Source organism: Aythya ferina (genome assembly GCF_964211825.1).
Source record: "Aythya ferina genome assembly, chromosome: 3".
NCBI lineage: Eukaryota > Metazoa > Chordata > Aves > Anseriformes > Anatidae > Aythya > Aythya ferina.
Window position 1 is genome coordinate 110,390,511 of NC_140298.1, and position 15,631 is coordinate 110,406,141.

Consider the following 15,631-nt stretch of genomic DNA (forward strand, 5'->3'; position numbering starts at 1 on the left):
TGGTTAATTAGTATGATTATATTCCTCTGCTTGGCACTGGAGAGAATGCATCTGGAGCACTTTGTCCGGTTTTGGACTTCTCATTAACATACTGGAGAGAGTCAAGCTGATGACAATCAAGATGATACAGGTGCTGAAGCAAGACTCGCGTCTAAAGGACAATGGCCAACAGTTAAAAATTGAATGGATGATAGATATGAGAGGTAGTAGATCCTCTACCCATGGAAGTTTTTAAGAGTCAGCTAGACAAAATAATTTTGGTCTGAATAGAAGGTTGGACCAAACTTTCTCTACAGGTTGGACCAAATGTTCTCCACAGGTTTCTTTAAACCAACATTTTACTATTCTTAACAGCCCTAAAGTACCAGAAAAGATAAGGGATGAAGTGCTACAAGGATCTCAGCCAATTTTTCTAGTAAAGGCAGCAGAGAGCTTCATGGATATAGTAGATGACAACAACAAAGTATATAGGTCAGAGAAAAGGAATGTGATCAGCCCCCCAAAAACACTGGAAACTGAAGCAGATGTATTCCATCGATTGACCGCACCAGCTTTAAAACAAAAACACCCTAATTGGTGAGCTTATGAGACTGATTTCAATATCGCAATGCGAAAGAGCAACTGGAAAAATAGGAAGTAGGATTGCTCCTGCTGACTGCTAGATGCTAAGGCTCTAACAGTTTCTGCAACACTGCCCCCAGAACAGAACCATCCAGACCTGACACAAGCTCCTTGATTTGCAGACTGGAACTAACATGCTCATAGCAAAGAGCTGGTAGCAGCAGGAACAGACAGACTGACCTGGTAGGAAACCTGCAACAGCGAATGAGGGGTGGAATGCAGGATGCCGACTGCTCAGCAAGGATTTCTTTAGACTAAGTACAAACAGTAGATGCCAGATTTTCAGCAGAAAAACTAAAAGCATAGGCCAAAGACTTCGCAAGCTGTTGTGACATCGGTCACAAATCTTGACTCGTTCTGTGTAAGAAAAGCAGCAACAGTAAGTATCAAGTAAAACTGAAACATTTCAGCATTTTATTTTACAGTATAAATTCTGCTAGTCATATGATGGAAAGGACATGCTAGCCCCTTTCATGCTGAAGCAGTAAGTAAAAACCATTGTGTTATTTATGAAAACAAGGGAAGCCCAGTGGACATGTCAAATGAAGCAATGTAGTTAAATGAAATAACCCAGTAAAACACAACATCTATACCTCAGACAGTTCAGAACAGTAGACTGTTTCCATCTAAAACAAGTGAAGTAATTAGGACTTTTATTCAGGGATCAGTCAGTGACCTAGAAATCTGAAGCCCTTAGCTTGTTTTGTTCCTGCGTTTCCCCCTACACCATTTCTTCCTCAGTTAGAGGAATTTCACTGATGACTGTGCAAAAATGTCTGTGAAATGCATGGTAATGGTGTACAGGCTACATTAATGCTTATTAATGCTTACAGCTGTAATGATAAAAAAGCTGAAGTGCAGAATGGAAAACAGAGCTAGTTTTCATTTCAGAACCTTGTACAGAGACATCATCCAGGAGACTGTGCACAGACCTGTGTAGGAAGAAGCCTGGTTTTAGAACTGGACCTCCAGTATAATCAGAAAACTTTGATTTTATTATAGTTAATAACATTGCAATTATTATCATCAACAATGCATATGCTGTCCGGGGGGCAGGTAAGAAAGACAGGAAAAGAACTTCTGGGTATCAATTTTGTACTGGACAAATGGTCCCTTGTAAGCACCAAAAACTATAACGTCAACTATTGAGAAACTTTTCAGCAAAGCAAGGCAGAATTTAAGAATCAAAGCTTTAGCTTTAAAAGGTCCAGATTGTGTGGATTCAAATCAGGAATAGATGGATCTGTTTGCTGAATGTCTCTGATGAGCTGCAGACAGAAGAGGGGATCTATGGCTGCAAACGATCTCTGGTAGACAATGTTATAATACAAAGCAACTACAACAGAAGAACTGCTTCCATAATATTTGTCATCAACCATGATCCAAAGAAGGTGCTTTGCACCAATATGACAGTTTTGGGGGGGAGTGGGGGGTGGTAAAGAGTCAAGAAATCAGAAAACATTTTCAGATCCTATAATGCTACTACATGTCTACATTGGTCTGATACAAAATTATTTAATGGAAATCATGGTCAATAACCCTGGGGAAATGGATTAGGAAAGCCCATTGTAGCTTCTACCACTCCTTAGACCTCCCTGAGAATTTTCTTTTAAAAGAGTTCGGCACATACTAGTGACAGCAGAAAATCAAATGGAATTATTGTCAATTAACATAAATAAATGATAACAGAACTTTTGCCACACTCTGTCTTGATTTCTTCACTACTCTCAAGAGGATGAAATAGCTAAGGCTAGAAGGCACAACAGCATTCTTTATGAAAACATTCACAGCTGGAAGCATCAACTGTTGGTCTATAGCACCCTACACGGTAGGCAAAGGCATGTAACATTTCCTTGTATTTCTGACAACAAAACACCAATTTTTATGTTTGATCTCTTTCTTCCTTTGTCAAAGACCTCAGTTTTTGTTTGTGCTGACGCTCTTTTCACAAGGTCTTGAAACCTACAATCATAGAATGGCTTGGGTTGGAAGGCACCTAAAAGATCTAGTTTCAGCCCTTGCCGCCATAGGGAGGGACACCTCCTACCAGACCAGGTTGCCCAAAGCCCCATCCAGCCTGGCCTTGAACACCTCCAGGGATGGGGCATCCACAGCTCCTCTGGGCTGCTTGTGCATCACCACCCTCACAGTAAACAATTTCCTCCTTCCATCTAATCTAAACCTATCTTCTCTTGGTTTAAAGCTATCACCCCTTGGCCTATCACTCCACCCCCTGACTAAGAGTCCCTCCCCAGCTTTCCTGTAGCCCCCTTTAGGCACTGGGAGGCCACTATAAACCTTCTCTGGAGCCTTCTCTTCTCCAGGCTGAACAACCCCAACTCCCTCAGCCTGCCTTCATAGGAGAGGTGTTCCAGGTCCTTGATCATCTCTGTGGCCGTCCTCTGGACTCGCTCTAATAGATCCAAGTCCTTCTTGTGCTGGGGGCCCCAGAGCTGAATGCAGGCTCCAGGTGAGGTCTCAAAAGGGCAGAGCAGAGGGGGACAATCACCTCCCTCGCCCTGCTGGCCACGCTGCTTTTGATGCAGCCCAGGATACGGTTGGCTTTGTGGGCTGCAAGCGCACATTGCTGGCTCATGTTGAGCTTCTCATCCTGTGACACCCCCAAGTACTTACGCAAATGGGTGTGCTTCTGTTCTAAGGGTTAGGGGAAAAACACTTGCTCACTAAAAAAACATGATGCTCCTTTGATGTTTAATTTCTGCTATCTCTAGGGAACAGAGAGCTTTGCACTTTTTCAAGAGAGAAAAAAAAACAAACAAAAAACAGGGTAAGTCAAACAAGTATTTGGCTCTGTAAACATGTTTTATGCCCTTATTTTTTATTGTGTATCAAGCAACCTACAAAAGCCACATTTCTGTTGGACTGCTGCTTAACACATAGAGGTAATATCAACAATATTCAGCAAAAATAAGCAAGAATTTAAAGTAATGTTAATCTTTATAGGGTTTTAAACCAGAGCACCTAAAATTTAAGATTTTGAAGAAACGCCCATCTTTCAGCAGCATTAATGACAGGCAAAAGAAGCAAAAAGCAGTTGCTACTTCATCTAATGTCAAACGACTCCTTTTTCACCACCTATTAGATTCACTACTCAAGGGGGAGGTCTGTTCTTTCTTCTTGTTAAGTAAGGCAAAGCTCAAAGAGCATAATGAATACTAGCAAGAAGCAGGTATCAAAGCAAAAGAAAACCTAACAACCATACACCGATCCTATTAGCATCAGGCTGTCCTCCATTTGGTTTCCTGATCCTTTGCTGTGCAGCATGAATCTTTCTGCAGAACTATTCATTTTTTTCTCACTTTCTTCCATAGTTTTGCATCAGTTGCTCTCCCTAAGCCTAACACATGCTCTGAATTCAAAACACTATTTTTTTCTGCTCTTCCTGTTCTATTATTTCAACTTGCACGTGTTCTTACATCAATTGTTTATCTCACCTTCAGCTTGAGTATCTAGCTACTGCTGTTTCCTTGCTTTCTAACAAGGACATAGAGAATTAGTCAAAGGACTGTTTACTTACAGTGGATCAACTCACTAGTTTCAACAGCATTTCTCCAAGTTATCCCTCAACCTATGCTTTCTGCTTAGCACCTCCTGCCTATGTTTTCTGCAGCAGCTATACATTCTGAAATTCATTTACTAGCCTCATCAGGCTAGGAAGGCACTGCAAGGCAATAAATAGGCCTTGTGCAGCCCTCGGCAAAAGACAATCAAATGGGAGAATCAATGAACATGAGACATAAACAAGAGACAACAAAGAAGAACATTAAACAGCATTTGACATCCCCCTGAGTTGCTACAATAACATATTATAGTTGTCTGTACTATTATTCTAAGTCCTAGAATCTGCGTCTTTCCCAGTAAGATGCGATGGTGAGCTCATCATTCTGCTAACAAAGTGGATGGGACAGCAGCTGAACAGCCAGGCTGGAGAAAGTGGTGCAATAGCTGAAAAGTTTGTCCAAGCATCTGTGCTCTGACATTCAGACCGGCAGTTCTAGTAACAGGAGGATCCAAGTCAATTCGGCATGCTGGAAACAGTGATAGCTTGTTCCTCAAAACAAGAATAATCCCTGAAGCACCACTATTTTGTGCAAGGCCCCTACTTCTCCCATCAAAATATTCCTACCAACCCCTGGACAACACATGACTAAGTACAATTACACACACATACAAAGAATGTGTTCATCGGGGGTGCAAATATAATCTAGTTATTACCTGGTAATTGTTTTATTTCCAATTAGTGCTCCAATTTCTTCTAAAAGGTAAAATTTGTGTGGGTGGATTTCTACAAAAAAATCCTATCAACTTGTTTTATTGTTGTTGTTTTGGTTTCTTTTCTAAAAAAAGAGATTTGAGTAAGCAACCTGTCTAAATAAAGGAAAAGGGAACAGGCTGTAAATGGAGTCAGACGAGACAGAAAAAGGAAAGCAACGAAAGAACAGCATGGCTACTAGCAGCAGCAGGAAGCAAGGATACTGAAGGAAGAAATCCTGTCACACTTGGATTTGCAGCATCTCTGTTGAGACACTGTTCTGGCACATCAGTTACCTAATACGCGAAAACAAGGCACTTACACAATGCACAGCTGCATTAGGAGTTTGTGCAAACCTAGCTAGGTAAACAAACAGTTCTCTCATTCACTGCACTCATCCACAGTGTACTCAGGCTAGGATTCCAGGTTTGTTTCAAGCTAAACACTCAGTTGAATTCAGACCTTTCATACTACACATTTTTCTGTTATAAACGTTCTTTTATCAGAATGACTTGCTTCCCCCAACGTAACCTGTTTATAAACCTTAGTGAACATCTGAATATTATCACACTGTAAGCTGGAATCAATTTAGACAAGCTCTTTAATGAAAATTCACACTATTAATTACATGGTGGTTTGTCCAGAATAAAAAAAGCCATAGTTGTGCCACCATTAACAACGTGCCCAATCTAAATAAGCAAATATTAACTGTCCTTATGTGTCGCATATCTGTTGTCTGTACAACTGTACAGAAAACAACACTAAATCTTAAACCTTGAGAATTTGCTCTTAATGTTTGGCAAACATAACCTAGACATTACCTCAAAATAGGGACCTCCCCTTTTTCCAGCCAAGGTACAAACATCATAAAAATCAATTGCCTTTTTGATTACTCATTTACAATTTATCATAATTGCATTTGTAAACCAGATGAAGCACATAAACAGGTAACAACCCATCACTGCCTCTTTGAATTTAAAAAGTAGGAAATATCAAATTAAGTAGCAGGAAGCAAGTTCAAAACCACTGGCAGTTCATCCTTAGTGGGTATTTGAGCCACAGAACACCTTGACACTAGATATTGGGAACACCAGAGATACACATGGGTGCTAGGCAAGAACAAGTTCACAGATAAGAAATCTACTGTGGAATTTTAAGTCTTCAGTATACTCGTTCCAGAAAGTTCCTCGGTTACACGTTGTTGCAGGCTGAGTGAGGTAAAGAGGAATCACATATGCTTGCCCCTTTCACAAGTATCAGCTCAGGGCATTGTCAAAGGTTCTCAAGAGACTTCTGATTTCACCTGCTTCCATATAGCCTTTGTAGTAACTCCACAAAGGAAAACAATAATTGTTAATGTTATGACTTACCTACATCTGTAATTATGTGACTGCTTCCTTCACTAGCATCATAAGCAAGTGCCACGAGAACACAGGACATTGCAAGAAGCTTAACTAACACTTGAAGGTTTATAATCCCTGATTCACCCACAATACAAATTTATTTACAAATACCGCAACAGATCATGCAGATAGACTCTCAGACCTTAGCTGAATATCGTAGCATCCCAGAGGGCCTGGAGCATGCTGCACCTTGACAAATGAGGGCCTGCATCATTCAAGCAGTCCAAATCTTCCGACGATAAGCGTTTAATACCACACATGAGTTGCAAGAAGAGAAGTCGCTTCATCATTTTCACAAATACAGCAAACGCGTTACCAGGAGGAAAGCCATCAACAACTGTCATGCCTCCACAGCACTCTACAATCTTCATTTTCCTTCACCACCAGCTTCTGTACCACCTCCTACACCACCTCCTGACCCTGCCACTTGCCCCCTGCCCGGTGCAGGCACCCCTCTGCTGCAGCACCCACCTTTGAGCCTACGCCTGCGGTCAGTGACGATGCTCTGGGACCAGACTGATGGAGAAGGGCGTGTACACCTGCCAGGCTCTCTGCTTTCCCAAACCACGTGAATTACTCTAATAGAAAAAAAAAAAACATTCTTTCCCCTTAGAAATCTCAGCTTACTTTATGCTTATAAACATTTATAATCTTGTTTTCCACATCCATAGGCCACGGAGCTTTTAATTCTACCTGCTTCGCAACTTGCTGCCTAGATAACAAGCACCAGTCAGCTGCAAGAGATGTTTTGCAGAAACAGGTAGCGAGATACTAAAGGAAAACCCTGCAAACAGCATTATCGCAGTTGTTTTGTGAGACGAGAGACGCACCTTAGGATCTGACCCTTGAAGTTTAACAACCAGCCAAGGGAAAAGACACAAAAATCAAATACAGGGAGGAGGTAGAAAGCACGGGGATGTGTTACAGCAGCAGTTACCAACGTTATACGGTGGAACACGGCTCGGGGACCAGCGCTGCCGTTACATAAGGGCCAGTGCTCACAGCACAGGGAGGGGGTGGCGGGAACAGGGACCTGTGTCCCCAAATACAGAGCCTCCACCGAGGGCTGGGCAGGCCCAGCGAGCCGGGCAGGGCCCCCACCAGGCAAGAAGGCACAGGGGAAGGGATGGGAAGGGAGGGGAGAGATCGCATGGGCACGTACCTTCCCCTTTGGGGGGCTCCGCGACGCCCAGCATAGCGGCGGCGAGGGACCGGCGGCGCCCCCAATGTCTGCCGGGGGCGGGCGGCTGCAGGCGGCCGGGGAGCAGCGGAGGGCGGCGGGGCCGCTCCTTCCGCCTGGGGCCGAGCTGGGGTGGGCCGGGGGCGGCCCCGCTCCTCCTCCCCGCTCCTCCCCGCCTCGTCCCGCTCCTCCCCGGCTCACCCCGCTCCGCCCCGGCGGCCGCGGAGAGGTCCCGAGGCGGTGCCGCTTTCCCCGGGCTCCGCCAGGGACGAGGAGGGGCAGAGCTGGGCTCCCCGAAGATCCACCCTCAGGGGGGTTGTTGGGGTCGTGCAGGGTTGGCCTCGCCTCAGGGTTGTAGTTTGTGAGCTTGGGTGGAGGGGGAAGAGGTTTGGAAGAGGTTTGGAAGAGGAAAGTGAGGCAGCCGTGCTCAGAAGGTGAAGGGAGGAGGCGTGACAGAAGCTTGAACACGCCCCTCAAAATTTTAAACGTCAAAATCAGGAAAGTAGACAAGGGCATAAAGCTGGATGCCCAGGATGTAAAATCACAGCAAGGCCAGAAAAAAAAAAAAAAAAAAAAAAAAAAAAAAGGCCTCAAAAGCAGGAGGAAATACATGTATGTTCTCAGACAGTAGGTAGGATGCCCAAGGCTTGAAGGCTCAGGGAGAAACCAAACCCTGTTTGGCTATGAGGACCTTAGCAAGGTTTTCATGCCTTTTTTTTTTTTTTTTTTTTTTATTTTAGATTTATGTTGGAAGAGATCTTTCAAGTTGAAATTTTAGTAGAGAGAAAGTAAAAAATAAAAAAAATAAAATCAGTTATCCAACATCTAAATGTTTCTAACAGGAACTTGGATGATTGTGAACCAGTAAGGTCAATGCATGTGTTGAACAAATTGGTGGAAAGAATAATGAAGACAAGAATGAGTGGAATGGGAATAAGTATGGTATGCCAGAGAAAAGTGAGCATTATTTTTCATAGAGATATGTCATGCCTCCCTCACAAATCTTTGAGAATGTTTGGATGGGCCAGGTGACCACATCTGGACAAGGAAAGCCGGATTTCCAAAAGGCTTTTTAATAAGAGGCTTCATCAGACTCTTAAAAGACCCTTAAAAAGCTTGGCTGTTATGGGGTAAAATTTACATATGGGGTAAAATACACAGCTAAAAGGTAGGCAACAGAAGGTAGGAGTAAATCACCATTTTTTTTTTCAAATGGGGTGGAATAACAGGTAGAATTGTACAGGAATTTGTACAAAAATCAGCACAGTTCAACATATCCATAAATACTCTAGAAAAGGAGATGGATGGTGAAATAATAAAAATTGTCATTCAGACTGAATTGCTCCAGTTAGTAAAAATTATTGTCAAGTTGCAGAAGGACCTCAGAGTTCTGACTGATAGAGCAATAAGATGATAGATAAATATCGATGCATGAGATAAAAGTCTCAGTGCTTAGACAGAACAGGCTCTGAAGAAATGGTTGCTGTTCCTGAGAGAGGCCTTGGCATCACAACAGATGCTTTGTGCTCAGCAGCAGCCAGAACAAAATAAGATTTAGTAACTGTCTGGAAATGGACATCATCATTCACTGTATGTGACTATGATATGCTCACTTCTACGTGGTCAGCAGTTCTGGCAGATCCCACCTCTCAGAATAGGCGTAATAATGCTACAAAATCTATAGATGTGACAGAGTTTTTCAGATTTGTGAAACTTTTCCATATTGAGAGCACTAAATAAAATGGAAGTCTGAAGCTGATGGGTGACGGAGGATGGGGGAATAAGGACTGAAGCCCATACAGTGATGTGTGAAACTGAGTTGAGTACACAGTAATTCCTCATTGTTTTGTCTATTGCAGAAACTATGGAAAGCAAACCAAGCTAAGGGACAGCAGTTTCAAAACAGAAAACATTTTAACATATTTTTAGCTTCACTGGAAGTGTCACAGTTCCCAAAAGTCTACAGGATCTGCAAAAAGATGAGACAGATTTGTTGAAGGGAATCCCTCAGGGGCTGTTGAGCTTGGAGGTGCTGCTTGGAGGCCCAGAGCCATCGTTCCTCTGGAGGCTGAATGGATACAGCAGGCAAGCTGCACAATGTACTTACCCTTTCCTTGGCAGCTGGTTGTAGATGCTATCGAAGACAGAATGGACTTTCAGCCTGATCTGATAAGGTTTTCATATTCCTGTTTACAACTAGCATCACTTTTTCTGCAATCTGTGTCGAGCCCTGCAGGCCATTTCTTGTTTCAGATCTCAGTTTATCTAACGTGTGTTCAAACTATCAAAGTACTGCCCAGGTGCCTGAGATTCTGTTATTCAGAGTGCAACATTTTGTTAAACTGTTTATAAAATTCCACTGCCAGCAGCAAGTAAGCTCATGGGTGAATGTTAAAATGACGACTGCAAGTACTACATTTCAGCTGAGATGGAATTGATAAATCCCTGCAGTGAAGTCACAAAGAAGTCCGATCTCTCACTTTGTAGTACAGCGAGGCAATTTGCCCTGCTCTGCTTTGAATGGACTTTCAAAGGAATTAGTTTCTCAGTCCTGGATTTCACACATGAATTTCTCTTCTTGAGGAAATCATTTCAGTGTTCCCCACTTTAAAATGTTAATAAAAATAGCCAAAACCAAGATGGTTAGATGTAAATTCCAAGGTTGCTGGCTTTTGCTCTGCAGTTTGTGATAATTGCTAGCTGTGATGAGGGTAGATGACAGAAAGCAAGAGGAAGGGCTTTGCATGGTTCCCGCCAATATGATCTTGCCAATGTTCTATTTATCAGTAACTGAGTGCTAAATTGTTTGCCCTTATTTTCTTACATTTATTTTAATAGCTGTGAAAATTTGTGGTTGTTGTCCTCAGAAGAGAAGTATAAGCCATGGTTTTATGTGAGATTTAGTATGTTTTTTACAGTGCAGGTGCTCGGTGACTTTTAATTTATTAAGTGAGACCATAAGACTGCTGATTAGCATAAATTTTCATAGTGTTTTCCCTTGGGGGATGGAATGCAAGAACAACTCTTTCACTTTGCTTGAATTACAGAGGGGTGGCTTAAATTATTCTCACCCGCATTTTAATCAAACTAGATTCCGTGATATGTTTACATTGCTCAAGACATTCCTCATATTCATCATTATCCTTAGTGTTAATAATATTTGTAATAGTTCAGTGTAGGATAGCAATTCATTGTTGTTTTTTTTTTTTTTTTTTAATTTTATTTTATTTTATTTTATTTTATTTTATTTTATTTTATTTTATTTTATTTTATTTTATTTATTTATTTTGTATTTTACTTGTTATTTGTAATGTACTCCTTGGATAGGTGTTATTTGTGAATTAGCAAATATGTATCATACATATCATATATTAACTTTGTGGATTATATATCCATAGTTGATCTGGGTGTTTTAATGGGTAGTAAACAAATAATAAAAGTAGAGGTTAATCAAAACAGTCCCTATGCAATCAGATCAATATTCTAGGGGTGGGATGTGAGCTGTTGGAGCAGCTGTTTTGAGGGCAACATGTGTTTTGCTTATTAACCCACCATCTTAGTTGGTCTAGCCATTCTGTAGTCATCTGGGACATTAGACAACCATTTATTTCATAGCTGTAATTGATCTTTAAGTACATATTTTCATCACATATTCTCACATAAGGAGAAAAATCTTGATCCCTTCAGGGCATCTCTTCACCATTTCCTGAACTTCTCAAGCCAAATTTCTGTGTATTGTGGAAGAATCAAATATTTATAGTCTGCAGTGTTGAAGCATTATTATTCAATCTGGAGAATGTATTTTCAGGAGATCACAAATTGCTCCCTATTACTGCATATATAAGTTCGGTAGTAAAGTGGGATGGTACATATGAATACATCTATACATATCAATAAGACACACTTGATGATTTATTATTTTCAGTAGCTTATTTGTAAATATGAAAAAATGTCTTTCTTGATATTCGTGATATAAATGCCTTTACTGCCTTTACTCTCAAGATCTTTTTTTTTTTTTTTTTTTTTTTTTTTTTTTTTTTTTTCCTGTTCTCTGGTGCTTTGAATGCAGTGGAAAGGCATTTCTGGTCTCCGTGGCTCCTCTTTAGTGCACGCAGAGAAGGCAAAATAATAGAGGTGATAGAGAGAAAGGTAATGCTGTAAGTGTAATTTACAGTCAAGATACGAGAATTCAGTAATTCTTTACAGTTAAAACATTAGTCTCCATGTTGTTGAAGCATAGTATTTTTGGAGAGAATTTACCAAATGTCTAGTTACAATAAAGATAAGCAAACAAACAGTAGATTGCAACATTTGGATCCCGATTAGATTTTCTGTGGAATTACTCACTCTTTCAGGAATAAATATATTGAATCTCTGTATAAATATGATCTTAACATTAAGATTTTAAAAATATGCATGGATCATATAAATATTTAGGTTGTTCATGGAAGTAAATTTCACACTGAACAGTTAAGCTATTGTTTGTATGCTCATTGTGTCTAAAGAGAATTTCTCAGAAGTACATAACGTGCTCTGTGGTTTTCAAATGACTTTTTTTCTTATTACAGAACAGTTGAAAATGAGTTAGAGATGGTGTCCTAGAGACAGTGAAATGTTTCAAAAGTAGATGCCTTGTGAGTTTCCTAAACAACTGAGGCAAGAGATTGAAAATAAATAAAGTTCTTCTTTATTATTTAAGACTAAACTTTACAGGTAATTAGTGTAAGAAAAGGAAACATTAAGTACCAAAAGGCTATTATTCTGCATCTCTATGGAAGTTAATTGGAGATTGTATATTTTCTTATATTGTGTAATAATATTGTTCTCATGTGATTCTTATTTTCAGCATGTAGAGTCAGCATCCAGCAAACACAAAACTTGGAGCATACAAATAGACTTACATGAAACAATGGTCCCAAAGCTTCTAAGCATACATAGAATTGCTTATACAAACAGCCTTTTTGAAAACAGGGAGCTTAAAGTGGCTCACGTGCATAAATATTTTGCTAGATTGGGCTTGAATAAAATAAGTACATTTAAGGGCCAGTTTAACTTAGGGATATAAAAAACAATGATTTTGAAACATGAAAGCTTGGGGTAGTGTTTTACAAGGTCAGATCTTCCTGAGTATTTTGGATGAATTCCCTGGTTAAGTTTTTACCGAGAAACGAAATGGGACCATGAATACTCCTGGGCACTAGACCACTGATTATCAAGACTAGTTAACAGATAACCTGCTCCCTGGCATCATTTTGCCCTGTGAACACTTTGGTAAACAATCCTGGGCACAGTTCAGTGTATAACACCCACCAGAAGTCATTCTCAGTAAGCAATATGGGGAAAACTGAACCAAACTTTTCCATCCCCACCTCACATAGTCATCCAATGCCAAACTTGCAGGCTTCATGCTCGCTACCATCACAGGTTCTCATGATGCATAAGCCATCGGTTTCAAGAAATGGAGAACTCACAATGGTGGGCTGCAAAACAGTCTTGGTATTTTTCTATATTTCTTTATTTCAGGCACTTATACGTGAAACCCCCCCCACCACCACACAATATAGCAATGATGCCTAATGGCCATAGAGGTGCCACCCAGGTCCAAAAATGTCAGGGCCAAGTACTGAGAAGTGTAGGTGTGGACAGACTGTCATTTGGCCCCTTGTCTAATTAATGGCCCATAGTGCTTACTTCATTCTTCTTTGACAAAGCCCAAGTATGAACATTTTATGTAGCCGGATACCAGGAAGGCCTGGAGAAATGTCGGTGTTGAAATAAACAAGCCTAGAATATTTTTGCTGGCAAAAAGCTATAGGCACAATGGCATTCAAACAGGTTTTAGAAGTTAGTTGGTAGTATCTCAAAGCACCACATAAATCTGCAGGAGATAGGTTCTTCTGGCCAGGGCCCTGGAGGCCATCTGCTGAGTACTTGTTTAGTAATGTAAATAACACAATAATTGCTATGACCTATATATTTAAGGCTGTTTTCATAGTTTGGTTTAAAATAGTTAATCCAAAGAAAGCACTATTAATGTCCAATCAAAATATAAAATACCCTTTACATGTCAACAGTTATATGATAGCAAATCCTGTCCAGGAACAGATGGTAGTGTCTTTGTTAATCTTGCCCCATAGATGAGTGGAAATTAATTTTCAGACAGAAAAAAAAAGTGCATATACATGGAGAATAACATACAGAATTAGCTGGAACTGGGTAAATACATGAAAAAAAAAAAAAAGTTACTAGTAAAACTTCCTGAAGAGACATTTGGTTCTTGAAAGTACCCACTAGTGCAAAATGTATTTCTAGTTAGCTGTTAATGCAGCTGTGTGTACTGGAACAACTCGCACAGCAACTGCCTCATATTTAATAGCTAAAAACTGTAATATGAAATAAAACATTGAATTTCATGGAAGTAAATTCCAGTTATAAATACATTTGAGAGCTAGTCAAGTAATTTATTTTTTTCCCCTTGCCTTCTTTTGTTGCTAACTAAAACCATGAAAACTGTAAGTCAAAAATAACTTCTGATATTGGCCAAGAGTCTTCATTGGAGATTTTCTCATCTTTCTGAGGGTACAGATTTCAGCTCAGGTATGGAATGTACTCTGTGCAAGGTCACCTCTAGCCCTAACCAGAGGCCTAAGCCCCATGCATCACTTTTTTGTTTAGCCTTTGTAGAACAATGAATTTTAGTCTGAACAACTGTTGATGATGATTACCTGTATGTGGACTCCCCAGAAGCAATCATAGACTCATCTGCAACATAAGAAGGAGACAATGAAATCTAAGCTACTAGAAAGCAATAAACTTTCCAAACACCTTTCTCCAATTTCCTTCTTACTGGTGGGAACAACTCTTGAGGGTTTCCCTTGAGGTCCGTATGCAGCAAAGAGCTACTGTTAAAATTCTTTCTGCTCCAGCCATTTTAAAATATATTCAATTATTCTCTTTTACAACAGCTTTTACACAAGCTTAGGTTAAATTCCTTAAAAAGGAAGAATGTGGTTGTGTCTGTATCATCAGTAATAATGCAATATTCTTCATATTCTAAAACTGTATTTCATTGGTGAAATACAATCTAATACTGTAACCACTCCCTTTTAATTTTGTGGTGTCTTATAGTTTTCACTTAAAGTTCGTTAGTGTTACATGAAAGAAAATGTTAACATAATTTCAAGCCCTCCTTCTCACTGCTCTGCCACCATTATATTGATGTGGTGCTTTATAGCCGACTTTGACTTTCTGTTTACATTGTTTAGTTTTGGAAAGAGACGTAGTTCCAAAACAAACATCAAGTTGAACATCACAAGAAAGAGAGGTCAACCTGTCTGCTCCTGAGCCTTGCACAGCTGATGGGGTGAGTGGACAAGTATACATAGATAGATACAATTTTCCTCTTGAAGTAAAGCATGGAGCAGACAAAACAAAATGTTTGTTTTTCACTTTCCATCAGCACTTTTAAACTACAGTTACAGGTACACAGACTTGCATTATGGATAGTGTTGGAAGGGACCTCTGAAGATTGTATAGACAAAGCCCCCTGCTCCAAATAGGGTCAGCTACACTAGGTTGCTCAGGGTTTTGTGTCCAGTTTAGAGTATTTCTGAGAATGGGGATTCCACATCTCTCTTGTTCTGGGGAGCCCAGAACTTGACACACTATTCTTGGTGTGACCTCACCAGTGCTGAGTAGAGGGGAAGGATCACCTCCTTTGACCTGCTGGGGATGTTTCTCCTAATACAGCCCAGGATAGCATTCACCTTGTTTGCTGTAAGGGTGTGTTTCTGGCTTATGGTCAACTTGTCCACCAGGACCCCCATATCCTTCTCTGCAAAGCTTCTTTCTACCTAATTAGTGGCCAGCCCTCACAGTTGTGTGGGGTTATTCCTCCCCCGGTGCAGGACTTCATAATTTGTTTTATGGAAGTACATGAATTTCTTGTCTGCTCATTTCTCCAGCCCATAGAGGTCCTTCTGAATGGCAGCATGCCCATCTCCACTCCTCACAGTTTTGTATCATCTGCAAATTGCACAGGGTGCACCCTGCCTCATCGTCCAGGTCATGAAAACAGAGGTTAAGCGGTATTGGTCTCAGTATCAACCCTTGGGCACACTACTAGTGACTCACCTTCAACTGACCATGATGGCC

At 40.6% G+C, this 15,631-nt stretch overlaps 1 protein-coding gene and 1 long non-coding RNA gene across 3 annotated transcripts in view; one reads left to right on the plus strand and one right to left on the minus strand.

Annotated features, from left to right (window-relative positions):
* The window catches only part of LDAH (lipid droplet associated hydrolase), a 117,169-nt gene extending 109,551 nt beyond the window's left edge, over positions 1-7,618 (minus strand). The window contains exons 1-2 of one of the 2 annotated variants that reach the window (XM_084513278.1): positions 7,460-7,598; positions 6,769-6,875 (exon numbers count right to left, since the gene is read on the minus strand). Coding sequence is in view for 1 of the 2 variants with exons in the window: in XM_084513277.1 (XP_084369403.1) it covers positions 7,460-7,493 (34 nt within the window). In the remaining variant the exon portion in view is untranslated. Of the gene's footprint in view, positions 1-6,768; positions 6,876-7,459 lie in introns of both variants that reach the window. The other variant, XM_084513277.1, reaches the window with a different exon arrangement.
* Positions 7,619-7,740: 122 nt separating this feature from the next.
* Positions 7,741-10,131, plus strand: LOC311433760. Its single transcript, XR_014690942.1, has 3 exons — positions 7,741-7,811; positions 8,320-8,419; positions 9,337-10,131. It is a non-coding gene; the product is annotated as an uncharacterized lncRNA (long non-coding RNA).
* The last annotated feature ends 5,500 nt before the right edge of the window (positions 10,132-15,631 follow it).